General features: G+C 40.4%; 4 protein-coding genes across 6 annotated transcripts; all 4 read left to right on the top strand.

Moving 5' to 3' along the window:
• The first annotated feature begins 4439 nt into the window (after positions 1-4439).
• Positions 4440-10488, top strand: LOC103984523 (remorin 4.1). The gene is made up of 6 exons (XM_065182634.1): positions 4440-4868; positions 5162-5288; positions 5377-5913; positions 8459-8954; positions 9094-9175; positions 10132-10488. Exons 1-6 carry the CDS (start codon positions 4830-4832, stop codon positions 10333-10335), a joined length of 1485 nt encoding a protein of 494 aa, XP_065038706.1. The 5' UTR covers positions 4440-4829; the 3' UTR covers positions 10336-10488.
• Positions 10489-10988: 500 nt separating this feature from the next.
• LOC135673576 (protein SLOW GREEN 1, chloroplastic-like) lies at positions 10989-12249 on the top strand. The gene has a single exon (XM_065182632.1). It carries the CDS (start codon positions 11054-11056, stop codon positions 12008-12010), a length of 957 nt encoding a protein of 318 aa, XP_065038704.1. The 5' UTR covers positions 10989-11053; the 3' UTR covers positions 12011-12249.
• A 2192-nt stretch (positions 12250-14441) lies between these two features.
• LOC135673575 (pentatricopeptide repeat-containing protein At5g13770, chloroplastic-like) lies at positions 14442-17126 on the top strand. Its single transcript, XM_065182631.1, has one exon. It carries the CDS (start codon positions 15043-15045, stop codon positions 16852-16854), a length of 1812 nt encoding a protein of 603 aa, XP_065038703.1. The 5' UTR covers positions 14442-15042; the 3' UTR covers positions 16855-17126.
• A 6225-nt stretch (positions 17127-23351) lies between these two features.
• LOC135673574 (zinc finger protein GAI-ASSOCIATED FACTOR 1-like) lies at positions 23352-27194 on the top strand. 3 transcript variants are annotated; one of them, XM_065182630.1, is made up of 4 exons: positions 23352-23512; positions 23654-24002; positions 24412-24808; positions 25927-27194. In XM_065182630.1, the coding sequence occupies exons 2-4, from the start codon at positions 23852-23854 to the stop codon at positions 26990-26992; spliced, it is 1614 nt and encodes a 537-aa protein (XP_065038702.1). In that variant the 5' UTR covers positions 23352-23512; positions 23654-23851; the 3' UTR covers positions 26993-27194. The 3 variants fall into 3 exon arrangements, with proteins under 3 accessions (XP_065038702.1, XP_065038700.1, XP_065038701.1); XM_065182628.1 differs by having other exon boundaries at positions 23646-24002; XM_065182629.1 differs by having other exon boundaries at positions 23638-24002.
• The last annotated feature ends 436 nt before the right edge of the window (positions 27195-27630 follow it).

Below are 27630 nucleotides of genomic sequence, written 5' to 3'. Positions count from 1 at the left end.
ATAAGGTCTATCTCTATGGATCTTAATGTCAATGACATAAGATGCTTTACTCGTATCCTTCATGTCAAAATTTTTAGAAATGAATTATTTCACCTCATGTAGTAAACCCTTATCGTTGGTTGCAAGCAAAATATCATCTACATATAAAACAAGAAAACATATTTTACTCCCGCTGACTTTCTGGTATACGCATTGATCCATGGGATTTTCAACAACTCCGAATGAATAAATCACTTCATAGAATTTAAAATACCATTGGTGGGAAGCTTGTTTTAAACCGTATATAGACTTCTTAAGCATACAAACTAAGTGTTCACCAACACTAGAGGAGAAACCTTTGGGTTATTTTATATAAACCTATTCCTCTATATCTCCATTAAGAAATGTTATTTTCACATCCATTTGTTGCAACTCAAGATCAAAATAAGCAACCAATGCCAAAATTATACGAAGAGAATCTTTCTTAGATACAGGAGAAAATGACTCCGTATAATCGATTCCCTCTTTTTGAGTAAATCTCTTTGCAACAAGTCTTGCCTTGTATCTCTCAATGTTGCATAATAAATCTTTCTTAGTTTTAAAGACTCGTTTGCAGCCAATAGCCTTTGCTCCATTAGGCAACTCTACAAGATCTCATACTCCACTGCTTATCATGGAATTCATCTATTCTTTCATGGCATCGTGCTATAAATTTGATTCTTTGCAACTCATGGCTTGTGAAAAAGTTTTAGGATCATTTTTTGCTCCAATATTATAGTTAGATTCTTGTAGATATATAATATAATCACTTGGAATTGCTAATCTTTTATTTCTAGTAGATCTTCTTAATGTTGTACTAATGTTTTTCTAAGGAACTTGTGGTTCAACTAGTTGTTCAGGAGCTTGTTGTAATTCTTGAACTGTTTGATCTATTAGAATACTATCAGTAACTTATGAAATTTCAATACTTGAGGAGTGCTATGAACTATAACTAATCTATCATTTGATGTGAAAGGTTGAGATTCTATATGATCATGTGCAGAAACTATGTTCCTGAAATGGGCGCTCCCACTAATCACATCATCCTCAAGAAATTTAGCGTTTCTTGATTCCACAATCCTAGTTGTGTGAGATAGATAATAAAACCTGTAACCTTTGGACTTTTCGATATATGCAATGAAATATCCATTGATAGTCCTCAGGTCCAATTTCTTCTCTTATGGATTATATATCCTGACTTTAGACGGACATCCCCAAATGCGCATATGTCATAAATTTGGTTTCCAACATTTTCATAATTTAAATGGTGTCTTTTGAACAGCCTTGGTTGGAACTCTGTTTATATATACACAGACGTATTTAGTATTTCAATCCATAAGAACTTAGGAAGATTAGAGTTACTAAGCATACTCCGCACCATGTCTAATAATGTTCGGTTTCTTCTTTCTGCAACACCATTCTAGTCTGGAATAGTGTATTGGGCAACAATCCCATGTTCTTGAAGAAACTTAGCAAAATGACCATGTGCTTGTCCATTTTCAGTATATCTACCATAATATTCTCCACTCCTATCGTATCCCACAATTTTAATTTGCTTACCACATTGGTTCTCAACTTCAGCCATAAAGACTTTGAAGGCATCCAATGCTTCATTTTTATTATGAAGCAAATAGATATACACATATCGTGAGTAATCATCTATAAAGGAGATAGAAGTATTTCTGACCATGTGTGTCCATGTTTGGACAACATATATCAGTATGAATGATCTCTAATATGTTTGAAGTCCTATTAGCACCCTTTTTGGACTTATTCTACTTTCCCTTAATACAGTCTACACAAGTCTTAAAATTAGTAAAATTAAGAATACTAAGTACCCATCATTAACTAATCTCTTAATTCTCTCTATCGAGATATGTCCTAATCTCCGATGTCATAATATAGAGGAGTCTTCATTAATATTACACATTTTAGTACCAACATGAACATGCATTGAACTTTGAGTATCATCATTTTGTAATAAAATACGGTAAAGACCATCAGACAAAATACCTTTCCCAATACAATCAGATTTATATAATAAATGAAATGATGTATCTTTAAAATTAAAGGAATACTCAAATGGTACGAGTCTAGAAACAGAAATTAAGTTTCATGATAAACTTATACATAAAAGGTCCTTTCCAATTTTAAAACAAAACTACTACTTAAAGTTAAAATGCATGTTCTAATTGACTTCACATATGAGCCCATCTTATTTCCTTATAATATGCTTTGCTTACTTTTCACTGCCTTCTTTAGGTTTTGCATACCCTACAAAGAGTTTACAATATGAATTGTTGATCCAGAGTTAATCCAATAGGTATTAATATTAACATTAACCATATTAGATTCATAACACACAAACGAGATTGGTTTACCTTTCTTTTCAAGCCATTGTTAGAATTTTGTGCATTCCTTCTTCATGTGTCCCTTTCTTTTACAAAAGAAACACCTTGCTTCTTTCATGATATCAGCTCAATGTGGTATTTTATCTTTTCCCTACTGGTGAGTTTTCTAATTGGCTTGATTTTTGTTAGTTTTATTCTTTCCGCAAGTGGTTACTACCAATGCACTCTCACCCAGTTCCATCACTAGCCTCTCTTCTTCTTGAACACATATGGTCATTAATTCATTGATTGACCATTTATCCTTATGTATATTATATGAAATTTTAAAATATCATGTGGAAAGGTGTTCTGAATATATTGCACTAGGAAAGATTCTGACATATTAACCTTGAGTTTCTTAAGTTGAGTTACAATATCTCGCATTTGCATTATATGCTCATGCATACCCTTTATGTTGATGAGTCTAAGGGATGAAAATTTCATTATTATGGTACTTGCTAGTGCCTTTTTCGAAGTGACGAATTGCTCATCAATAGCTTGTAGCAAGTCTTTGACTTTTTCATGCTGGTCAACAAAACCACGTATGCCAGCAGTTATCTTAATCTTGATAAACATCACGTTGAGCCGATTAGATCGCTCATATAACGTAACCTCAGTTAGAGTGTTGGTATTAGTGACTATAGGTGGTTCATCTTTCCTAATAGCATAATCAATATCCATCCCTCCTAAATGAAGGAGAACCCTCTCTTTCCATATCTTATAGTTATCACCACTAAGTTCAGGAATATCACATCGAATATCAGAGAAATTAATAGTTTAAAAAACTGCATAAAATCAAACATGTTTATATCAAAATTTGAGGCTTAATAGTTTAAATTACATGTTTTACCAATGTGAAACATACAAAAAGATGAATCTCATGACATAAAAATTGCCCGTGAGCTAAATTCTTAATTCAAATAGATTCAAATGAATTTTATGATAAAACTATCAAATTGTATTTCAATTCATAATACCTGTGGGTAAATTATGAAAATAATTTGATATTTTATCCTGATTAATTATATTGAATATAATAAAAGATCCTATGGGATAATAATTATTATATAAAATATAATCAGTAAATATCTAATTACTTATATGATCCTTATTTTAACTTTATATATAATTTTAATTAATTAAGGATGCTATGGCTAATTCTTAATTAATTAGGATTATATGGATCACTAGATATTTTGAACATATAAAATTGACTCATAAGCATGAATTAATATAACCAAATATGTATATATGAGCATTTTATTGATTGAAAAATATTAAAAATATTATATCTTCATGATTTTTAACATGAAATATATCAAGAAGTTTCAAAGGAAACAAAAATAAAGTCATATTCATGGTATAAAAATTGAAAACTCTTTCGTATCAAAACAGAGGTCAGATTGGCTCTGATACCAACTGTTAGATTTCTTTTGATACCAAATATATGTTTCTAAATCATTATAATAGAAACACAAGTAAACTAATGCTGAAATGAAATATCGTACCTTCAACTTTGTTGTTGTCAAGAATTTCTACAATGGTTTCTTCTTGAACTTTGGCACCTCTCAGCTCAGAACTCTCACTTTAGATGGTTTAGGAAATCCTTTTGACTTCAAAGTGATGTTAAGACCATGGATCAAAATCCTCGTTTATATAGATGTTATCCCATCAAGAATATTTATTATTACCAACTTATAACGTTCAAGAATTAATTCAAATTTATAACGTTTGGATCATAATTAAAAATTTTAATGATATTAAATAAAATATTTAATAATAATAGTTTTATTTATAATAAAAAAATATAAAAATATTTAAAGTATAATAAATTAAGGAATTTATTATCAATTATGAATGTTAATGAGAACGGTTACAAAGAGACTTAAGTAAAGGTGACATCAGACGACTTCGATGTTCATGAGAGTTCCCTTTTGTAGAAGAAGAAGATTCATTGAATCGTAAACATATCCAATGTAGCATATGATGTTGGTTTCTGTAAATCTCTTGCTAACACCAACTATGTTCTCCAAGAGAATCAACAGTAGATTACTCGAACATGATCTTGAAGTCATATGAGTTCAATGTGAGTAGCACAATATGCAGACGATGATAAAAAGACACAAAAGGAATTGCTGTACAAAAGCAAGCTGTGCTTTCACGTGAACCTTCTTCTTCAAGGGAGAAGAGACACTTCATAGGACATCTCTCTGTCTCAAACTGGAGCAGCATTCACAGCAGCAACTTCCAACTCCCAAATCCAATGGTGATTGGTCCCCTCAACCGAATCCACTTGTTTACGATGTGTTACTTCTGATTCACCTGTAAAACACACTGCCCACACACATCCGTCTTCTTCCTTTCGTCGCTCCCCCTCCTCATTTCTGATTCCAGTCCCGATCTCAGCTCCGATTCCTTCCCATGGACTACGAGCGCATCCACAAGCCTTTGTCCCCCCAGGTAATCTCTAGTCTCTGGTCTCCCTCTCTATTTCTCTGAGCTCAAGGACTGGTATCCGAGATTCGCAAATCAAACCTCCTGCATGGGTCCCTCATCGCATTGATTTCGCTGCAAAACTTTTCGTCCGGATGTGCTTGCTTCGGCTCCGATTCGATGCCTTTTGTTGCAATGATTCGAGTTTGAAAAGACCAGAGATGGAGTTTACCTTTAAGATCGTTTCTTGGAGACTTTGATGGGGTGTTCTTATGATTTCAGTCGGATTTTTGGGTTAAATCTGGTGTTTTGCCGTTTAGGGCGGTGGATTCTCCCCTAAGAAGCTGCGGGCGATGCTGCTTGGAGCGGAGAGGAGGAGAAAGGAAAAGGAGCAGCTCGAAACGAAGACTTCACTGAGATCTGAACCCTCGGAGTTCGATGACAGAAGTAAAGATTTCTCCTTTCTTGTCTTGGATGAAAAAAAGGTGAGATTTTTACGCTTTAATTGAAGGGATACCTTGGCGAAATCTTGCAGGGGCCAGTGCCGTGGATAGCTGCAAGGATGTAGAGTGCTCCACGTCAACGGAGATGGCGAGTGGCCACAGATCGAGGGATCACGCGATGGGGGAACCGAGGGTTAAGTGTCAGGAAGAGGATTCCTACGAATCGGAGAGCGCGTCATCTGGCTTCGAGTTCCAGAAGGCGGAGCGAACGCCGGCGCACCGGTTGACCGCCGCAGCAGCGTTCGTGCCACCGTTCTCGAAGCCGGCGCCATCGAAATGGGACGATGCACAGAAGTGGATTGCCAGCCCGACAACTAACCGAGGGGGAAGTAAGGCCGGCGGAGGGCAGCCGAAGAAGGGTAGTCTGGCGGGACACATGAACCGACAAGCAGCGGCGAAGGTTGTCTTGGATGTGGAGGAAGTAGACACCAAGAGGGTGGACGGGTGCCAAGCAAGCAAGAAAGTCGGTGAGATTAAGAGTGTGAATTGGCTGGCCGAGCCTTGTCCTGTTCCGGATTCAGGGATGAAGCTTGGAGTTGCTGTAGAGAATTCAGTGGTTGATTCTGCTGGTAATCTTGATCTATTCGATCTTTTGTTGCCTTCTAGTTGATCTTCTCGACTCTGCACCTTATGCTTCATAGTAATTGATAGGTTCTTTATTAGGTTTATACTGTCTTTTATGATCTTTTCCTCCTCATTTTCTTGTTACATTGTATCATAATTGGGAACATTTACAACATGAAGTAGTTGCCAATTCATCCGCATAATGGTTTGCAGGCATTGTCATTTTGATTGCAAATCAATAAGCAACTCAGAAATTCTCTGCCTAGGGAACGAACGAAACAAGGTTGAAAAAAAGGATTTGTTACAAAATTAGACAAAGAACTACTGCATTTGGCATTTCTGGGTTATAACATGCTTTCAGTGTTTCAGTGATATCGATTGCATTCTCTATGACTTTGGTTTTATAACACCAACCACAGTACCTCTTTTATGTCCTAGTGAAGAACTATCAGCCAACAACACTTGCAAGTTTGTCATCTTTGGAAATTTTAAGTTGTCAAATGCTGCGTCATTACGTTTTTTTGTTGATCTAGTTCTAACAGATACCAGGGCGGAATTCAACAGTGTTAACTCAAGTAGACTTCTTTAGCACAATTATCTGTCGCTGTTAACTCAATAATTCTACAACCTTGCTTTTATATGCCTCCGTATTATTTTTGTTCCTTGACAGCCAAGAATCTGTCACTTCTTAGATATTTTTATTGATTTGCAATCAAATCAATATAAAAAAAATCTGTCGTTTCAGAATTCGCTTTGGTAGCCCCATGATAATACCCTAGCCATTGCTAGCACTGGTTTTTTACACACTACCATCACCATGGATTTTGTTGTAGTCCTACCGTTGTTCTTTACGATCATATATACAATTTTGCTTCTTTATTTTTTTCTTTTTCAGTATCTTGCCATATACTTAATTTAGCATGTAGTGAGATATAATGTGCTCAGATCCAGCACTATTGCACAGCACCCGTGTCAACCTGGGATGGTTGCTGATGCAGGAAATTGACACATTTGGAATTAAGTAGACTTGATCTGAACTCTGCCGATTTTGGCTGATTTAGGGCAATCCAGACTTGTCTAAAATAAAATTGAAGAAATTTTCATTATATCAAATAGCGTACAGACACGTGGACTCAAACATGAGACATATCACTTGTGCAACATTGCACCAACTCAAATATCTCAATAGAGAAAATAATTTGGACTTGTCGATTGGGAAGAAAAGTAGCACTATGGTCTTCCCCTTATGGAACCTCCAACTTTAACTAAAATCTCTTCCAAGGTAGTGTGCTATGTTTTTTTCATCAAACACATCCAAACTTATATGAGTACTCATCCAAACATTTTAAACACCTTTGTAAGAAACTTAATGCTAGTGCATTTTACAAGGTAATGTAATATGTCGTTTAGTTTTTCTCCAAATGCTACTTAACCATCTCAGCATTTTACAAATGACCCCAACTTACAACTCCATCATCCTTTTAAACTTTTTTTTAATGAACTTTAATATCCAAAAGAAATTAAGCTGTTTTTGTATTCATGTTTTCTTTCTCCTTATTCTAATTTTGATTGTTGATTGTTGGTAGAGGGTGAACCTTCTTGTCACGGTATGTTGTTCTCTTATGATCTAGGTGACAATGGTTCGAGCCGTGGCAATAGTCTCTCTGCTTGCTAGGGTAAGGCTGATTAATTGACTGTCCCTAAGCCCTGCATTGGTGGGACCAGGAGCAGTTTTATGAGTAGTTTTCAAGATTTAGTCTCTGGCAGTGCCATGGAAATCACAACTATGGTTTTCCAGCCTAGATTTATACCTTGTCACATTATGAAACATGTTTTGTTTTTTTGACCCGGTCTTCTACCAAATTTCCATGTCTTCTTATAACATTAAACTCTTGCTTTAATTAAAATTATGCATTTGTAGTCATATAATTAATGAGGTCTCACGCAATCCATTTTATAACATGTGCCCTGGCCTAAAACCTTTTATACAACTCTAGTAGCCATAATCCTTGTTGGTTGATCAGGTTATTCTATATCAGGCATCTCTAACAGCAGATTATATGATTGACACATAGTGCACCAAAAACTCAAGGATCATTTGTGTAGTGCAAAATATAGAAAACACTAACATTGGTTGACTAGATAACATAAATTATTTGCAGGATTTAATACCTCATACTTATCTTCATGTTATGCTTGGTATGCTCAAGACCATATGTAGCTTGTTTGTTTTGTGATCCAAATTACTTCATTTTTTATCTCCATAATGACATGGCAAAAATGAGTCCAGTAAAGTGATAAATGTCATCCAAACTCAGTGACATATATTCTTGATAGTAGATTAGTTTGAAGTTGTGAATTTTTAGAAATGAAGTTGCTTTCACTTTTAAACTCGAGAGATCTTTATGTTGATAGTAGTACGTAAATATTCTTGTATGATTCAGGTGATTGCTAGTGTATGTTTGGAATTTTTATCTCAGTACTTGTTCATTGTATTCATTGATCCATTCTACATATAACAATATTCATTTTATTTTGAACTTTCTGCAGTCAATCTTAGTTGGCATGATTCATCAACATCTCTTCAGAGTGCTACATCATTTGTGATGCCTGCACCAACTGTTAGGTCCGTGTCCATGAGAGATATGGGCACAGAAATGACTCCTATTGCAAGTCAAGAACCTTCTCGGACAGGAACTCCCGTGGGGGCAACTTCACCAATTTGCAGCCCAACTACGTCCCGGCCACCAACTCCACAAAGAACAGTTCCAGTTTCAACCCAGACTGACTCAGCTGATTGTCATGAGGATTTTAACAAAAAGAAATCATCTGAAAAGGAACTACAAAGGGAAACTAGAAGGGAAATACTGGTTCTAGGCCAGCAATTGGGTAAAACGAACATAACTGCATGGGCCAGCAAGGATGAGGAGGAAATCAATGCATCTAATTCAACTAAGAATGTCTCAAAAGACCAGCCAGCCATAAGGGTTGTTGAAGCTCGTGCAACAGCCTGGGAAGAAGCAGAAAAGGCCAAGTATCTTGCTAGGTAGTATTGTTCAAATATACTCATGTTTCTCCTTAGGATTTCTCTCCTCTAGTCTCTAAGGAAACTGGCTGATCATTGATATTTGTTTCCATAGTTACTTTCATAAATTTTACATTATAAAAGACAATTAATTCCTCAGGTTTAGACGAGAAGAGATCAAAATCCAAGCATGGGAAAATCATCAAAAAGCAACAATTGAAGCCGAAATGAGGAAGATTGAGGTATGATATGGTTTTCAATCTTTATAACAAGTGACTAAAAATTGGATACTTTGTGGATGGAAGTATCAAACATTTTCCAAGTATCTTAATAGTATTGCATCCAACACATATTTGGTAAAGATACGACAAGCAATATATAGTATTTATAGGTTGAAACTCAAGTCTCTAAGATTAACCATGTTGTCCCAACTCCATGGTTAAGTTTAACACTCGTTAGCCTTTGGACATAATTCAAACTTCCATGTAAATTTTCACATGCCAAAATATCTCATGGGAGATCTAAAATATGTTCTTATAGAAAATTGTTGCCATTAAATCATTTTTTAAGCTTAATTCAAGTGATCTGCATTCTGTATATATGCTGGTAAGCGAACAAAATCAGCACCTGCATCCAAATGTTCTCGGATAAGCACTTTGTATTCATGTATAAACAAGTAATTAAATTTCGTTTTGTAGCAACACTGATCAATTTTCTCGTGAGTTCTTTGAATGGCCAATATGCCATTTACTTTGTTTTGAACTTGCTCGGTTTCAAGTTGATAAAGTTGCCTCAACAGTGATAAATGGAAATTTTATTTTTTGATTTGCCAAACCATACTATATTTTTTGGATGAGTATTAAGTTGTTGACCTAGAGTGCAAAATCATTGAATTTCACTAAACTGACATGGTATGAAGAAAGTTGCAATCATTCCCATCATGTTAAATGAAGCACAAGCTTCGAACCATTACAATTGCTGGAGTGGCACTTGCATTGCTTCAATTCTGTCCTGGCACTCAGCATTTCTTCAAGTCTTTCTCCATCACTTGAAACTTATATCAAGATGAACTAAGCATAACACATACATTGCTTATTCAGGAAAACCCATGTTTACTGCATTTGCTTTGGGACTATTGCCGGTTTCCATTTATCTGTGATCGAAGTTTTGTGACACGGTGCTGCACATCGATTTGCAGGTGGAGGTTGAAAGAATGAGGGCATCTGCCCATGAGAAGTTGATGAACCAGCTAGCAGCTGTAAGACACAAAGCCGAGGAAAAGCGTGCCACAGCGGAAGCCAAAAGAAATCAACAAGCTGCAAGAATTGCTCAGCAAGCCGACTACATTAGAAGAACTGGTCGAATTCCTTCTTCATTTTCTTGCTGGAGTTGGTGCTCCTAGTGCAAACTTGTTTGAAGCAAACAATTCAAGCTTCTATGAATAATTCTTTTTCTCTAGGTTCAGTGATGTTGTAAAGCTTGGTAATCTTCTTGCTGTGTTGTTAAATTGAAATCATAACATCATTCTTTATGTCTTTACTTTTTATCCTTTCAATGCTGCATATTATCCAATAGAGGTTTAGATCTGAAAATTCTATTTGCTAAAATGCAACATTTATGTCGGATTTCTAGACATTTGATGCATCTTATCAACTGAGACAGAATTTGTGTGTCTAAAAGTGAGGATGGTTCAAAGGTTTCTAGTCGTTTGATGCATCAAAAGTGATGCTGGATGTTCTAGATGTGGAGAAACACATTTTCTGATTCCTCCTAAATCATGTGGGATGGAAAGCAATCTCCACTTCTTAGCATCTTGCGTCAGGTATTTCAAATTAGATCATATCTAGAATGGAAATTGACATCTTTGAGTTTTTATCTATTTTGTGCTTCGAAGAGAGTTGTTTTATAGAATTTTGAAATATTTTTTTCTTTAAAGAAAAGAAATAAGTTTCTATCTATTTTGGCCGCTGCGGTGGCTATCACGTGGTCAAAATTTTGACTTTTCTTACCTAAAATACGCCCTCATCTTTCCTTTATTCTTCGGACTTATCGTCTCTCGTGCACCAAAACCCTTGGACAACAAAAGCCCACCCAAACCCAAAACAAAGCGACACTGTGCCATGGATTCCCTCGTCGTCTCCGCCCCCGTCCATGGCGGCCGAGCCCTCCTCTCTCCTCTTCCTCCCTTCCTGACGCGATCGTCCTTTTCTCCCAAACTCCTCCGCTTCGCCAAAACCAGGGTTTCCAGGGTTCCCGTGGCGAAGGCTTCGTCCTCCGGGTCGAACCCCCTCGCTCCGCTCTCTGGACCCGTCCGTGCCGCCGTCTCCGGCGCCGTCCTCCTCGCCACTGCCACCGCCGCCCTCGTCTCCGCTAGCATTCGCCCGCCGATCGCCCGCGCCGACCCCGCCGCGTTCCCGGTCGCCGAGGGTGAATCCGACCCCTCGGTCCTCTCCCGATTCCTCGATTCCAGCTCCGACGGCGTCGACGCACTCCGCTCCCTGCTCTATCAAAAGCTTGAAGCTGGGGACGACACCGAGGGCCTTGCCATCCTCCAGCGGCTTATTGCCGCTCAGCCCGCCGAGACCGAGTGGAAGTTCCTGGCCGCGCGGCTTCTCAACGAGATGGGCGAGGCCTCCGAGTCCCGCCGCCTCTACGAGGAGATCCTCGCTGTTGACCCCCTCTCCTTCGAGGCTCTCTTCGACAACGCCGTCCTCATGGACCGGTGCGGTGAAGGGGACGCCGTGATCCGGCGACTGGAACAGGCTCTGGAGCTCGCAAAGGCCGAGCAGAAGGAGAAGGCGGCAAGGGACGTGCGGCTAATCATGGCCCAGATACAGTTCTTGCAAAAAAACGTAGATGAAGCGCTGTCGAGCTACGAAGGCCTGGCGCAGGAGGATCCCAAGGATTACAGGCCTTATTTCTGCCAGGGAGTGATCTATAGCTTGTTGGGTAAAAACAAGCAGGCGAGAGAGAAGTTCTCCAAGTACCATGAGCTTTCGCCGAGGAAGTTTGAGGTGAATGCATACTTGCAGACACCGCTATCGAGGATGAACCTGTTCAGCACAGGAGATTCTTAGATTCGAAGGCCTAAATTGCCCGCTTTTATTTGCCAGTAGAGATGAAAGTCTAGAATAATTGCAGAGGTAAGCGTCTCTTGCTTGAGGACTTGAATGGTTCAGGGTTACTTCCTCTGTTTCACAACTGCTATAACTCCTAAGGTTCTGGATGAAAAGTTGGTCAATACAATTTTAGCTATTGGATAATTTTTGGCTTTGTACTCTTTTCTTTCTTGAATTTAGGGAACAACATTTCTGCATCAAGTGCATGTGGTAATTGGTAGGGTTTGACAACTTCTATGACAACTCATGTTTATACGAAAAAGTTAAGAGGATACAATTTGAAATATTGCTTAATTTTTGGCTTGGTACGCTCTTTTTTCTTGCATGTAGGGAAGAATCTTTCTGCACCAAGTGCATGTAGGAATTGATTGGGGTTCATCTGTTCTTTCAGTGCATATGGAATTTGGTTATCAAGCTACAAGAGTCTTCATTTTCAGATTGTTTGGACTAACATCGTTGTAGTTAACGGTTTATGGAAATGCTTGTTTGTGTACGGTGATTTCTAAAGGTGCATAATTACCTTGAGGTAGTGGTTGGCACTACAGGTGACTCAACAGAGACGATAAGAAAGACATGATTTGTTTTAACAAGTAATAGCATGTAAGCCTGTTAAAACTCCAGTTGATTGCTTAAGGTGAAATGTTTGTCAAAGATTTGACAATCAAAGTGTATAAAGGATGTGTTTGAACGACGTAGCATTATCTGAATAAATTCAGCCACCTTTCTAGATTTTTATGTTCAGTGGCAGAGCTACATTGCCCTCTTATTTTTCTGTGGTTTTCTAGGAGTGTGATTATATCAATCTTTTTAATTTGTTTTCAGCAGTTAGTTAGCTGCATATAGAGAGTGAAGAGGGATTGATGAGAAATAATTAGGTCATAATTTGTGCAGTAGACCTCACACTTAGAGATATTAGGTCTAGAGCTTTGGAATATTTCTGATGTGCTGCTATATTTAGGAATTTTGGGACATTAAAAGAGTGGAAATTCTTCTTCTTCTGCAGATAGTGTGCAATAGTTGATAGGGAGGGAGAGAAGTTCTTCGCCAATATCAGATAATAAAACTGATATATTTCTTTTGTGTCTTAGTCAACAGATATTCATGATTTATATTCTTATTATAGTCTATATTTTTTTTGAAAAATAGAGTCTGAACCAAACCTGGAACTACTCAGTGTGTTGTTACTCGAAATCATATAGATAATTTTCTCAAAATTAACAATTTATATGTAAGATTAAGTACTGGTGGTGCTTGTACATTATATTTAACATATATCTTCGTATTTGTTAGTTTCATTTGATCATCTCATATGATGGAGAACATATTTGAATAACTTTAACATCTAGGTTGATGATATTACTTAGTGTCATAAGAGTGGGACTTTTCTTCTACTTCATCATATACTTGTGATGAAGTATATGCCAGTACAGTAGCTTGTCCATGAACTTGTGATCCGTGAATATGTGAAGCCCCTGTTATACAACACTGACTTCAGCTGTTGTCTCTCAGCATTACTTCTACCAGCACCATTGCTGGCACTATTAGGTCTCACTACCCTACTTTGTGTGATCAGTAGTTGAATTTGTGCACTTCTGCACTTGAGAATATGTTCAAGGCATGGACTTATCTAGCAAGCAGTTAATAGAGTTAAACCCCACCAAGTATGCCCATTTCTTGGTAAAACCAATTCATAGTGTATAAGATTTGGCTGAAGGTGTGTGCCGCACTCGACTGACTGTTAGATTTGGTTTATCTTATTTTTATTTATTATAAATTTTAAGGGAGAATACTTCGAATTCACAAAATAAAGCTTTGTCTGAATCATTTCCTCTTTTACTTCCTCTAGTATATGAGCAAACAGGAAACATGATACAACTAGCAACCTCTTATACCTTAAAGAAGAGTATTTGGTACTACCTCTAATTGACTTCATACTTACTAAACATGACAGAGATGATAAAAAAGGAGGTGGTTTTTTTTTCTTGTGGAATTCTCATAACTTATATACAACTGATGCTGTACATGGTGAAGGAAGTTTGACTTTTTGTTATCTACTTTGTTCTCTGTTGAGATTCACTGCACAGGGGTGTGTAAGTATACAGTTCCTTATGAACTTACTTTGTGGTATTTTGTTTAGAATCATCAATCATCTTGAGGAGGAGGAAAGAAGGATTTTTTGTTTACCAAGTTCAATATGGGTCTGCTGTGTGTGTTTTCTCTTTCATGTCACTGTTCTGTCTTCTCTACCATGCTGACAATTTTCTAGTATGAAGTTTCTTCTCAATGTTATGTTCTTGTCATTTGTTGGACCATAAATTTTATCACATAAAATACAAAAAGCATTGATACTGTCACGTCTCAGCCATTGCGTCGCTAATCCTCGACAAGAAGGCATCCGCGAGCGCCGTTTTAGAGGTCAGCGACGCGTTAAGCAAGGCGAGAGCCTGCGACAACAGAAAACCTTAGAACAGCATCCGCACGAAGGGCAGAGGAAGAGAGAAGAACACGACTCACCTCCTCTACCCCTATGCTCAGCTCCGCCTCCTCGACCCGCTCATCGACTTCTCTGCAAAGCGAAACGACCGTCGCGATCGAGACGAGCTCGTCCGTCACCGTGTACATGAATTCCTCGCAGTAGCCGCCTCCGTCCGATGCCATGTAGTTCCTGTTTTTGGGGTCGATGAGCTTCGACGCCGATGTTGTGCTTAGATCACCCACGATGGCCTTTCAGGGGTGATTAAGTCGGGCAGAATGCGTCATCAGTGGCTTAGAGCACATTGCTTCGGGTTCCTGTGCTCCACATGTGCAAGTAAAGTAAAGCCAGTTCCGTGCCCGTGCGACGAACACTATATCTGGCAGAATCTTACCGGTCCCTGCAGCTTCCACGTGACCCTCTACTATTCGCTCACTTGATACTCCACAACATCCAGTAGAGGATAAGGTATTTATGAGCGCAGATAAGCTCTCCCTACACGATTTCTAATGGCCAAATGGTGCTCCAATGGCCTCTCGCTCCAATTCCTCCTCCTAAAAGCTTCTCCCCTGCCCAACTCTGCTCCTCCACCTTCTTCTTCCGTTTCAGGAAACAGAGATTTGTAGTATTCAACTTCTCAAAATCCAGCCCTCCTCTCCTCGACGATGCCTCGAGTGATCTCCACGCCATCCCACTCCCTTCTGTCCCCCTGCAAGCCTCTCCTGCTGCGGGCACCGAGATCACGAATGAATTCATCCAGGGCGTGTGCAGAAATCTGCAGACCGAGGCTGTTGCGTTTGAGTATTACCAGAAGGCGAAAGAGCTGCCGGTTTTCCGGCCGGATCGACGGACCCTGAAGCTTCTCATTAGGAGTTTGGTCAAATCCAAGCAGTGGAGCTCCATCTCGGCCCTGGTCGACGATCTCAGGTTCTTTGGTGTGGTTCCGGATCGATTTACATGCGCTAGGTTGATCGGTAGCTGCATCAGAGCAAGAAAGTTCAAGCTCGCGGAGGCATTGCTCGGAGTTCTTGAATCCAAGAAAGGGAGTGAGGCCGCCATCTCTGCTTTCAGTGCAGCAATGTGTGGCTACAACCAGCTCCACATGTACAACTGCACGGTTTCGGCTTACGAGCGGATGACGGCCGCCGGGCTTTCCCCTAATACCAGCTGCTACCGGTGGATCCTCGAAGCATATCGAGAGCTGGGGGAGACAGAGAAGGTGATTGCTCTGTTTCTTGAATACGAGTCCAAAGAGTCGAAAGCTTCGTCCGAGTCTGCCGAGATATACTCGATCTTGTGTGATTCGCTGGGGAGGTCAGGAAGAGCCTTCGAAGCTCTCAGATACTTCAGGGAGATGGAAGCAAAGGGACTGTCTCCAAACACTGCCATCTATGCTTCACTGATGAGTTCCTTTGCAGGGATTAGAGAAGCAGAGATAGTGGAGGATCTCTTCCAAGAAGCACTAGCCAAGGGCATGGTGAGAGACAACGCCATGCTCATGAAACTGGTTCTGATGTTTGTGGACGTGGGGCAGCTGGAGAAGACCCTTGCGGTTGTGCAGGCCATGAGGAAGATGGAAATCAGGGTATCGGACTGCGTACTCTGCACTATCATCAATGGCTTCGCGAGAAAGAGAGGACTCAGATCTGCAGTGGCGGCTTACGGGCAACTGTTGTCCGAAGGGTGTCAACCAGGACAAGTAACATATGCTTCAATCATCAATGTCTATTGCCGCCTGGGGCTCCCCCGGATGGCCGAGTCTACCTTTGCGGAAATGATAGACAAAGGTTTCGACAAATGTGTTGTTGCTTACTCTAACATGATCTCCATGTACGGGAAGATGGGCAAGGTGAAGGATGCCATGAGGCTTCTCGCTAAGATGAAGGAGAAGGGTTGCAAGCCAAACGTATGGGTCTACAACTCTCTCCTAGACATCCATGGTAGACTGATGAACTTGAGGCAGGTGGAGAAGCTCTGGCAGGAGATGAAACGCAGGCAGATAGCACCCGACAAGGTCAGCTACACAAGCATCATTAGTGCCTACAGCAAAGCCAGAAGAATCGATGAGTGCATCGACTTCTTCGAAGAGTTTAAGGGGAATGGTGGGAAGGTGGACAGAGCCATGGCTGGGATAATGGTGGGAGTCTTCTCAAAGGGAAGTAGGTTGGATGAGTTGATTAAGCTGCTGCAGGACATGGAGTTGGCAGGGACTGGTTTGGATGCACGGCTGCACGAGTCAGCTTTGAATGCTTTAAGGGATGCAGGGCTTCAAGTTCATATGAACGGGTTTCGGAAAAGCTTCGTCTCGAAGGAGGATAAGACTTTGTAGGCAAATATATATCTGGGGATTGTAGAGAAAGCTTACTATATTTCATACGGAGAAGAAGGCATTGCCAGTCATCGAATGAATTGTTCTTGTCAGAGCAGATACAATGTTTTGGTGGTGCATCAACCAGACTGTGTTCTACTTGGAATTGCTGATGCCTTGGTTAGAATATTTCTATGTTGTTGCCTGGAATAGCTCAATGAACTATCTATATATCTGATTTATTATTTGCAAAGGAAACCTCAGTATAAATCCAGTTTCAGCAAGTTGATTCATCATATGCTTATGATAATTATGTGGGATCCTATTTTGCAAGTTCTGCCAGCCTTTTATTTGTTTGCTCACATGTGTGTATACTGGCATGCTTTATCAGCAAAATTACATGATTTCATTTGAGAAATGAATCGTTCTGCTGATGTAGGTTCTTAAGCTGAAGACTCATCAAGCCACTCTGGTATTGCTGAGTGGCTTTTGTATATATATATATATATACAAAAGATTGAATAAACAATATGGAACTGCAGCTCACATCGAGAAAGCCCAACAGGTTAGTCACTGAGCTCATGTTCTATAGTGGCCGGCCCTCCAAATCCCTAAACCCACAGTGGTTCAGCTGGGTGACATTGTCATGTAACACATCTGAACTAGACATGTTAGATTGCGATCTCCTTGTTCTCTCCCTCTCTCTCATACACACTAACTGAACGATAGTTGGATTCGTGTCCTCCTTCATAGTATAGTAATGGAGACAAGACGTATGATGATGGTATCCTGGTGACTTGCTCCTGTTGGATGAAGTTTCCTTACTGGTACTACTGCAGGGCCAATGCGATCTTCAATTTCCAGAGTGGAGAAATGTCCTCTGTTGGCCCTTTGACGCCTCACTGAAGTATGATAAGTGAGAAGAAAGAGAATGACGACATGAGGAAGAATCCATTATTCTAAACAACCGGGAGAAAACATGCAAAAACAAAGATACAGAAAAGATCTCAAACACAGCAAGGAAAGCAATACAAATCGATATGATTGCCTAAAGCTTCCGAAGCATCTCTATATATATATCGACACATATTTGTCATTAAGGAAGAGTAGAAAGTGTGCTGCATATACAAATCGATATATACTGTGAATCTTATCCTGTAGAAAACAATTGGCAAAGTTAAGAGTGCTTGCAAAAGCTTAATCTTCTCTTGTAGGCTTACCATTAGAAAGATTGATCTCAAGCCTGCAGGTTTCAGTAAGAGTAGGCTATCTATAATCTATCCACCTTAAAATCCACAAGTTACATTGAGAAGGAGAAGAATAAAGTACACTCATGAATCCATGTTCTGCAGCTGATTTGTCCACCTACCAATCACAGCCAAATTTATTAGAAGATGCGTTAGCATAGCAGCGAAAATTAAGAAAACGAAAAGAATCTGCTCCAAAGGGCTATTTGTTCTTAAGCCTTCTTTCCTAGAGATTATCATGCCTGAGAGTTTAGTGACTGCTAAACACAGCTCAAGCATTTACTATCAGTGCCTGAAATACATTAGAAGGCATGGATGCATGCAAATATGCAGGATAAAATAGATTCATAGAAAAAGATTGATAGAAAAGAAGAAAAGAATGTTAGGTTGATTGTATCATGACATTGATGGATGATAGGTGTGTTTCTGGAAGCACATGTCTGCGTCCTATCAAGAGGGTACATACCCCTGTGTTCTACTCAAAGTCGCTCTCTCACATAATAGTGGGAATCTTTCTTCTGCGTAAACAGTACTGCTGTAGGCCCTTCTGCCGATTACAGACCCGTGAACTCTCCGCTTGGGTCTCAGCACCATTTATCTCTTACCATTCCTCATCTGATCTTAAAGCATCGGAAGAGGCTTTTGTTGTCCTGACAGATTCATTTATCCTCCTGTATCTATCTTTGAGTTCCTGCCATCTCTAATGTCAAACATACATCCCAGTGATGGAGCAGATGTCTGCTGAGGAATATACTTGTTACCACCAAAGGCATTCAAAGCTATCAGGAGCTTGAAAAGCCATTTAAAACTTCTTTAAAGAATATTCAACTCAATGTTATGGATCATGGAAGTGCAGATGAATCATAACAGAGGATTGATGCAACTTACGGGCAATAATGTCGTACTACTGTTCTTGGCTGCTCGGTGGTACGCAGCTGTGGAAGGGTGTCGCTCGTCAGAGCTTCTGAAGTGGTAATAGTATTATTACCTGTGCGTGCTAATACCTCCAAGAAAGCCATTCCATGTTGACTTCTTCGCAATCCAGAAAGTTAACAGTCCTCGTCCTAACATTTAGTGTAAAGGTAAAGAAAGGATTTATCTTACCACACAAGACATGCATCACGGTTCTACGTGATGTCCGGATCTTTGTCTCCCACACCAAAGCTGTAAGACAAGTTAGACTAATAGTCACTGCAAGTTTGGGTCTGCATGGTACTGCAGAGGGCTGTCGAACACATCTGCATTAGGAGACGACTGCCATGGAGGATCCAAAGTCCACAGAGGAATCGGAGGCGGCTAAATCTAACTGTTCCTCAAGTGTAGCTCATGATTCTGAATAGTCTAACTCACTCATCATTAATAGATTTCTAACATTATATTAGAGTCAAGATTCTAACACGAACTTGATAACCAAAGTCAAATTTACGATACAAATAGAATGGACTGCACCACCTATTCTTACTGATAACATAGAAATAACTAAGTCACACATGAATAGAAAATAATATCAAAAAATATTTACATGTGAGGAGGGATCGAAAAAGAGGAAATGTATTTTGTCGACGGCCGAAGAGAATAGGAGTTGGACCACAACACACAGAAGAAAAGGACGTTCCGTGGTGACACCATCTGCACACCAACCAATCGTTTCCTCCGTGTTGGGACGGACACTCATCATCGTGTACAATCATCTCCGAATACATCAAATCATTAAAGTGTTCAATGGCATAGTATTGATCCGATTTCTTTATACGGATCCGATGTGCAAATAATAGATAAGAATACTTTTATTGTATTTTTTCCTCTTTTCCCTCTTCCTGAAAAATGCTTTTGGAAAGATTATGATATCACAGCTCACGTAAGCAACCTTTCATTAATCAATTTGCTAGCAGAAAAATAACCACGGTGATGCATAGTGTATGTAAGCTTGACATGCGACCTTAGCTACTCGAGCAAGCCATTGTTTGAAAATACTAGAAATAATAACCTAATTTAGATCAATTAGGAGCATTAAGGCATTGATTATGGAATCAAGAATGCGAATAAACATTAGAACTATAAATTTCCTGTTTAGAATCTTGTCTCCTATCAGCTGGTATGTCACTTGCTGTCCATTCTCTATTGTTCCTTTTACACGTCTTTCGACAAATGCATGGGACCAGACAAGTTGGCATTCACAATCTTGCAAAGGGAATCTCTTTCATGGTCTACTGGAGTCAATTATATATCCATTGATGTAAAAAAAAGATACTATGTACCAACAATTCAATCTAGGAGATGAGTTGTGGTGGTGACATCTGATAGGAGCCCACTGGTGCAGAATGCAAAGTAGGTGGAGAAGAATATTATACCTTTAATCTGCATCCACTGTCCAATTTAGTAGGGCTTGTTGACTTCATTAAAGCTGTGTGTGAGCATCAACACCTGGCAGCACATAGTTTTTTGATCTTTGGTCTCTGAAAGATGTGAAGATTTAGCATGATCAACAAGGAGTTAGCTGTTCCAAGCACAACAGGAGCCCTTCAGCAATTTACTCTTCATTCCAAGTAACCTTTTGTCGTTCACATATGTCCTGCAACATCAACTCTTTTATTTCCTTCTTCTTAATGGGAAAATGGGACTATGAAACTGCTCGAAATCTACATCTTGTTCATACATCGGTAGCATATACCTTTGTTCTTGGTGGAAGACCTATCAGGAAGACAAAGAAGTAGAGAATCTTAGGCCGAGGGAAGTACTATGGCTATGTCAAAATCTGTCTCCCTAAACTACAAGAGGATTACATTTATATATATGAACTGTGCAAAACAAATCTGTCACTTAGTCCCCTTGAGATCTCCATTCGAATGAATGTCTTGTGGATTCGTTATTTTGGTCGATCGATGTTTGGAAAACAATTATGCCTGCCCAATAGTCATAGATATGCGCCTTGGAACCTATATATTAGACTATGTTCTAGCTAATTATTAGCATTAAATTAGACTATCGTGACGGGCAAGTTTAATTTGTTTACTTGATTTCATCAAATCTAGCTGATGTTTTAGGTTGGCGTTGGCTTGGATCACACTATCTTTCATTGGTAGTCCCCAACTAGCTTTCATTATAGATGTGCACAACGACAAGTGGGAGTAAATTAGAATTATTCGAGGGAAGTGTACCAAAAATTGAGTAGGAATAGCTGCCATCCATACGGTAGAGTGGAAAAAGAGGTATGGCTTAGTTTGTAGGCATTTGAATCTCCAATGCTTTCATATGATTGAGAAGTTGGTAGGGTCACAGATGGCCACTGATAAGTTTATGCACTTGTAATTTCTCTTTCTTTTAATTTCAATCACTCCAATCTTTCATTTACTTGCGACCAACGAAATCTTGTCGGCCGAAAATGATTGACATGTTTATCCACTGCACCTTCAACATGTAGGAGGAATTTGTGAGCCATGGTGTTCTATGCTCCGAAACCTCGATAACTTTCCGAAACCTCATGTTTTATGCTCCAATGTGAGATCTTATTAGGATCCATCCAATAAAATTCAGCACTAATGGTTCCACCTTAAGAGAATCAGCATGAATTATATAGCATATTAATCAAATTAAGATATGATTTTAAGGATAATTTATGTTACAGCGAAAGAAATTAATTAGCATGTCGAACTTCATTCATCACGGTGGTCAAATTTTTTTTGTATGATTTGTGCATTAGGACAGATGAAAATGACAAAGAACCAAATTTACTAATCGTTTTAACACTAACTGATTAAAGAGATGGAGTACAAAAATTAAGTTAGACATTAGATACTCCGAAGAGGGTTGCAAGTTTCTATTCTATATGTTTCTCATCTTGTTTTCCATCTTGCTTTCTTCTTAATCTAAAACCATATTGTATAAGTTCTTGTGTCTTCATATTTCATTTGGAGGTATACTTCTATTGCAATAGGTTTTGTTCTACTCCCTGTGCAAAGAATCAACAAGTCTTGCATCGTTTTCTATCTTGCTAGCTAGTCAAATCTTGTCTAGCCCACATTTAGGTTTCCGATCATTTTACTGTCTTAATTCACAGGAAAATCGAGCAAAAGAAGATTCCTCTAAGGGGCAATTAAATGCATAAGTAAAAAGGGTACTTGGCATCCTTAGTTGACTCACAAGTCAGCTCACCGATGGAGACTTCACAACAATCAAAAGGGAGATACGTGTCGGAATTGTCGCTATCTTAGTCGTGAGTTTACTGTGAAGCATTTTTCAAAAATTTGATGAGTTTGGGTCAAAATATCTAATCCAAATAAATAAAACTAATGATGAAATATTGATTTAGATTAAGGGTTATAATTATTATCATTTTACCTAAAATCAAACTTTACATGACATATGTTTTGAGATTTATTATGGGGCGCGTATTGTCGATCGTGGGTCGGTCTGGTTTGATCTAGACCTATAGGCACAAGAACATCCGAAAAACCTTAATCAGGCCTCGAGAAATGTGAGGTGATACTGAGATGATCTTTTGGGTAAAGTTTGAGTATTTGAGACAGGCCTGAGGCTAGGTCGAGGTGGATTTTGGCTCATCGGTGAGTTTTTACACAAAGATCAATGTTTGAGGAATCTCTCGACTCAACCCCTTAGTAACGATCGTAACGCTTTCCCTCTAACATTTCGTTCACATGGGCCAACCTAAGGAGGGTAGACTTGAACAGTCGCCCATAGATCGCTATCGATAGAGATTGATAAGGTCAGCCCAAATGACTTCTATTGTCATCCAAGGGGTCGATAAGTTGTAGCTACCTTTATGCTGTTACCCTATAGGGTTTGACTGGACTTTCATTTTCTACACCAATGCCCCTGTGATGATCAATTGATTGTCAGAATATTCCATCTATCAACATTCTATCCGATAGTGATTATCATGCGACTGTGATCACCGATAGCTCTAAATCGAAAGAAAAATTAATAAGTCACATCCAAAAGGTAAAACAAAACTGGATGTATGATATCGTAGCCTCCGAAGAGAAAACATAATATAATTGATTCTCTCTAAAATTTCGCAATTATGCGTGAAATTGATTATTAGGGTTGGTCTTCGTCCCAAAATGGGTGAAAGGTGGCCTGCGGACTGCAGTCGGTGGACCCATTTCTTATGACCACAAAAAGACACGCTTTGCGTGCGTTGGACCCCCCACCCGCTGTACAACACTCAGCCTCTCTCTCTCTCTCTACCTATCTTTTTTTCTCTTTCACAGTGAACTTTTTGTAGGCATTCATTCTCCATAGCGCAAAGGATTGAGGAATAAAAAGAGGGAGAAAATAAGACACTGCAGCAGAGAGGAAGAAAGGGAGAAGGAAAAGGGTGACGAGGAATTGAAAGATATCGCGCAACAACCATTAGCCTCCCACCATCTGCACACAACTAACAGTAGTACATAGAGGAGGAGCAGAAGAAGGTACTTGAAGTGGATTGATCTTTTCCTTCTTTTTGTTGTAACACCCTAACTTTTTATCTTTGTTCTATTGAGTGCAACTGTTTGTTCTGATTTCCAGCTCTTTTTGTTCTTTTATTCTAACTCAGGAACACAGATTTGCAGGTTCTTGTGAGGGCAGTGTGCTCGGCGCTTCAGATCAATATCTTTGTCCTGAAATTTTTGGGTCCTTTATTCTCTTGTTGATCTGGAAGTGAGCGAGAAGAAGAAGAAGAAGAAGAAGAGGAGCAGCATCAGCAGAATAAGGGAGTCTTGTTGCAGTTGCTATTGTGGTTTTTGTTCTATCTCGACATAAGACCTGAGATGGCATCAGCTTCGCGACCCATGTCCTTCTTCGAAGCCAGAGAGGATGAGCATCGCATGCAGGCGATGCAACAACAACAATCTTCTTCGGTGCCGGCACCATCGACTGCAGCTCCAGTGAAGAAGAGAAGGAACCTTCCAGGAAATCCATGCAAGTACCTTATAGCACAAATCATGCATAGTGATGATGCACGAAGATCGTTGTTAGGATGCTTCCGTTAGCATTGATGGGCCAAACCCTTTCGACTTTTGTTCTTATGATCCTGCAAAACCCTAATTCGGTATTCTAGGTTTGGTTCATCTGTAACTCGGGATTCCAATTCCTCTCGCTGCTATTGTCCATCTACTTGTAAAAGATCTTTTGTCTTAGGTCATCTAATTGGGGGCTTTCATCATATATTATCTTCTTGTTTCTTGTGTTTAATATCTGTTCCTAATGTTCTTTGCATTATGAACAATTCCTCTCTCATTATCTCAAAATCAAATGTACATTATGTTTTCTCTCAATGACTATGTTATATCTTTCTTCATCTGCAATCTCACCATAACCAAATACACAGATCCTAATGCGGAGGTGATCGCGCTGTCGCCGAGGACGCTGATGGCGACGAACCGCTTCGTCTGTGAAGTCTGCAACAAGGGGTTCCAGCGGGAGCAGAACCTGCAGCTGCACCGCCGCGGACACAACCTGCCATGGAAGCTCCGCCAGAAGGACCCCAAGGAGGTTCGCCGCCGGGTGTACCTGTGTCCGGAGCCGACTTGCCCCCACCACGACCCCTCGCGCGCCCTCGGCGACCTCACTGGCATCAAGAAGCACTTCTGCCGAAAGCATGGCGAGAAGAAGTGGAACTGCGACAAGTGCTCCAAGCGCTACGCCGTCCAGTCGGACTGGAAGGCCCATTCCAAGATCTGCGGCACTCGGGAGTACCGCTGCGACTGCGGCACCCTCTTCTCGAGGTTAGTGGCTGGTACTGGAGCACAAATCCATGCATCTCATTCCATCAGACATCCATTTCCACAATATCATGTCATATGTTGCATGGACTCATCATGAGAACATCATTCAAACTATATCATCATAGGTTTCTGCCGTCGACATGGACAGAGCTCATCTTTGTTTTGGTGACCATTGGATGCTCTTCGTCATGAGCTTTCATTTTTTGTCGGAAGGTTTGTTGTGTTGTTGAGGGCGTAGGATTCTTTAGGCTCTCACTCACGGTTGGATTCCACAAGGAAAGAGGGCGGATGAGGAGGCTACGTGTTGGGAAACGCCTGTAAGGAATTGCTCCTGCCCTCACGTGAATTGGTCTGTGGAACTGTAAAAGGTCATGGAGTTTTCATCTCCAGAAAAGTTCTCCGTTCTTTCTCCCTGGGAGCCATTGTTCTCCTTTTATTCTCTCTCCTGTTCACATGATTCCATACAGTAGCTTGCAGGTTTTTTATTCTCTAGTTTTGTTGGCCATAGTTGGGTAGTTCAAAATGTTCTTGTGAATGATGAAAGTTAGGGTTACTTTCCGTCAGATACTACAGTCCTTCCCATCTCTCTCACATCATTTATTGGAAGTGAGAGTTACATTAGACTTCATTCAGGTGAACCTGAATATTTCTGGATGAACAGCCGATGAGTTAAATGTGGGGCTTAATGACTGTAATTTGTTCGTCTTCCACTTTTTGGTGTGAAAACAACGCTGGGAGGATGTTGTGCATTCAATTAGAGTACTAGAATTGTGGGTGAGTGGCTTTCGTGGTTTTGGCAAAATGCTCTTTCGTGGCCAGTATGAACAGTCCATAGGAATCGGAACTCATACATGATAGTGAGCTTCAAGTTCCCTGAAAGAATTCCTCTGTCATAGCATTCGGCTTTTTCAAAGACACGGTTTCTTCTCTCTCTTAATCTTTTGCTTTCTTGGGTCGATCCATTCTCCCAGCTGAAGAGTTAAGCTTCCCTAACATACAAGTTGGCCACAAAACATACAAAGTTCAGTAAATCTTTCAATTCAGTGAACTCCTGTCTGCCATGAACCAAAAGTATTCAGCATCTTGCATTGATCTCTTCTTCTAACTTGTTAACGCAGGCGTGACAGTTTCATCACCCACCGGGCCTTCTGCGAAGCACTAGCGCACGAGAATGGGAGGCTCCCGTCCGGCCTCCACACTCTCGGCGGCAGCCACATATATGGAAACAGCAACATGTTTTTGAGCCTTCCTCGAGTGAGCTCGCACACCACCTCATTGCATGGCCAACACATCATCTCTCCACCAAAACCTTTGACCTCTGGAGTTCCTCGGTCCCCTCCATCCTCCTCCACGTTTCACCTCGACGGAAGCTCGGACAAAGGCATCAGTGAGGGCACCCAGTCGCACCACTCCTTACCTCAGTGCAAGACCTCCCACGGCCTAATGCAGCTTCCTGAGCTCCTAGGCAATGCGGCTGCCTCTACCTCGGCCTCTGCTGCTGCAGCATCCGCCGATCTCTTCAACCACAGCTTCTTCTCCAACAACAGCACCATATGCAGGAACCACATCGCGGATCAGATTTACGATTCTAATAGAATCAATGAGCCAACTGCGTGCTTTGCCGGAAACCTTGTGGATGAACAGATGGAAGGAGGCATAATTTCTCGCTACAGCACCTTGATGAATAATGAACCAGTAATGCTTCCCCAGCAGCTGTCCGCCACCGCATTGCTTCAAAGGGCAGCTCAACTTGGTGCGACATCCAGCAGGGGTTCTTCTTTCCTTGCCTGCTTCAGCGGCAGCCACGGTAGTGGCATTGATGGATTTGGACCTCAAATGGAAAACGACACTCATTTCCAGTACCTAATGAACTCACTTGCAAGAGGAGGCATTGATCTAGTGGGCAGCTCCGCAGGGATGGCAACATTCGAGGGCGGTTGCACCACTACCGGCGGGCACCATGGACAAGAGAACACAGGAGTTGGCACTTTCAACGTAAACAACATTGATGAGCCCAAGTATAACCTTCCGAGTTCCGACGGGCTCACCAGGGACTTCCTTGGGGTTGGTAGCACAACAAGGAGCATGGGGGGTGGGATCTCTCAGAGAGAACAACATCGTGGCATTGCTATGAGCTCGGGATCATCAAGCCAATATTCCTTTGCCGGTGGGAGCTTGCAGTAGAGAAGAAACCAGTTTAAAGAATTGCAGGAAAAAGAAGAGAATAACAGGTTGAGTTGCTCTTTGTCAATGTTCAATTAGCTTGATAGGATACATCGATACTTGTATGTCTTTCAATTGGTTTCTCTTATACATTTGAGTGTGATACTGTCCATCTTTCGATTCTTTTTCCATTTTATCTTGATCTGGCAGTTGCCTTTGTTAAGAAAGAATCATGAAGCAAGTAAATAATTATGTCGTTCCTACTTGGTGTTTCCAAGAGCAGAAAACGCACACTTGTTTCTGACTCAGCACTGTGCGTCGACTGCCATCCGTTTCAGTGTTTCTTTGTCGTCCTCCTCCTCCTCTCTGCCTGCACTGCGCTGCTCGGCAGAATAGCAAAAACAAGATAAGGGAGACAAAGGTTTGTGGGGAATGTCAAGTATTCTACTCATGGAATTCATTGTGAGCTATCGTCGGGTTTGGATGCATTAAAACACAGTCACGTCGACAGCGTACCAAACAGAACTCAGCACCCAACCCATTGTGAGTTCTTTTTCTCCTCCATTAATGTATTCTTACACCTCTCCTGTGCGTAAACGCCACGGAAATAAAGAGCGATACGCATGATGATTTGACCAAGCGTTATGGACTTTCTATAT

The sequence above is a fragment of the Musa acuminata genome, chromosome BXJ1-5, assembly GCF_036884655.1.
Source record: "Musa acuminata AAA Group cultivar baxijiao chromosome BXJ1-5, Cavendish_Baxijiao_AAA, whole genome shotgun sequence".
NCBI classification, from domain to species: domain Eukaryota; kingdom Viridiplantae; phylum Streptophyta; class Magnoliopsida; order Zingiberales; family Musaceae; genus Musa; species Musa acuminata.
Note: the sequence above shows the minus strand (reverse complement) of the source record. Positions and strands in the feature narration are given on the sequence as shown.

Excerpts from the sequence above, each read along its gene's own strand:
- LOC135673576 (XM_065182632.1), top strand. The coding sequence starts at position 11,054 with ATGGATTCCCTCGTCGTCTCCGCCCCCGTCCATGGCGGCCGAGCCCTC.
- LOC135673575 (XM_065182631.1), top strand. The coding sequence starts at position 15,043 with ATGGTGCTCCAATGGCCTCTCGCTCCAATTCCTCCTCCTAAAAGCTTC.
- LOC103984523 (XM_065182634.1), top strand. The coding sequence starts at position 4,830 with ATGGACTACGAGCGCATCCACAAGCCTTTGTCCCCCCAG. Across the intron at positions 8,955-9,093 it reads AAGGCCAAGTATCTTGCTAG|GTTTAGACGAGAAGAGATCA; the intron begins GTAGTATTGTTC and ends TTAATTCCTCAG. Across the intron at positions 9,176-10,131 it reads CCGAAATGAGGAAGATTGAG|GTGGAGGTTGAAAGAATGAG; the intron begins GTATGATATGGT and ends ATCGATTTGCAG.
- LOC135673574 (XM_065182630.1), top strand. The coding sequence starts at position 23,852 with ATGGCATCAGCTTCGCGACCCATGTCCTTCTTCGAAGCCAGAGAGGAT. Across the intron at positions 24,003-24,411 it reads GAACCTTCCAGGAAATCCAT|ATCCTAATGCGGAGGTGATC; the intron begins GCAAGTACCTTA and ends CCAAATACACAG. Across the intron at positions 24,809-25,926 it reads TGCGGCACCCTCTTCTCGAG|GCGTGACAGTTTCATCACCC; the intron begins GTTAGTGGCTGG and ends TTGTTAACGCAG.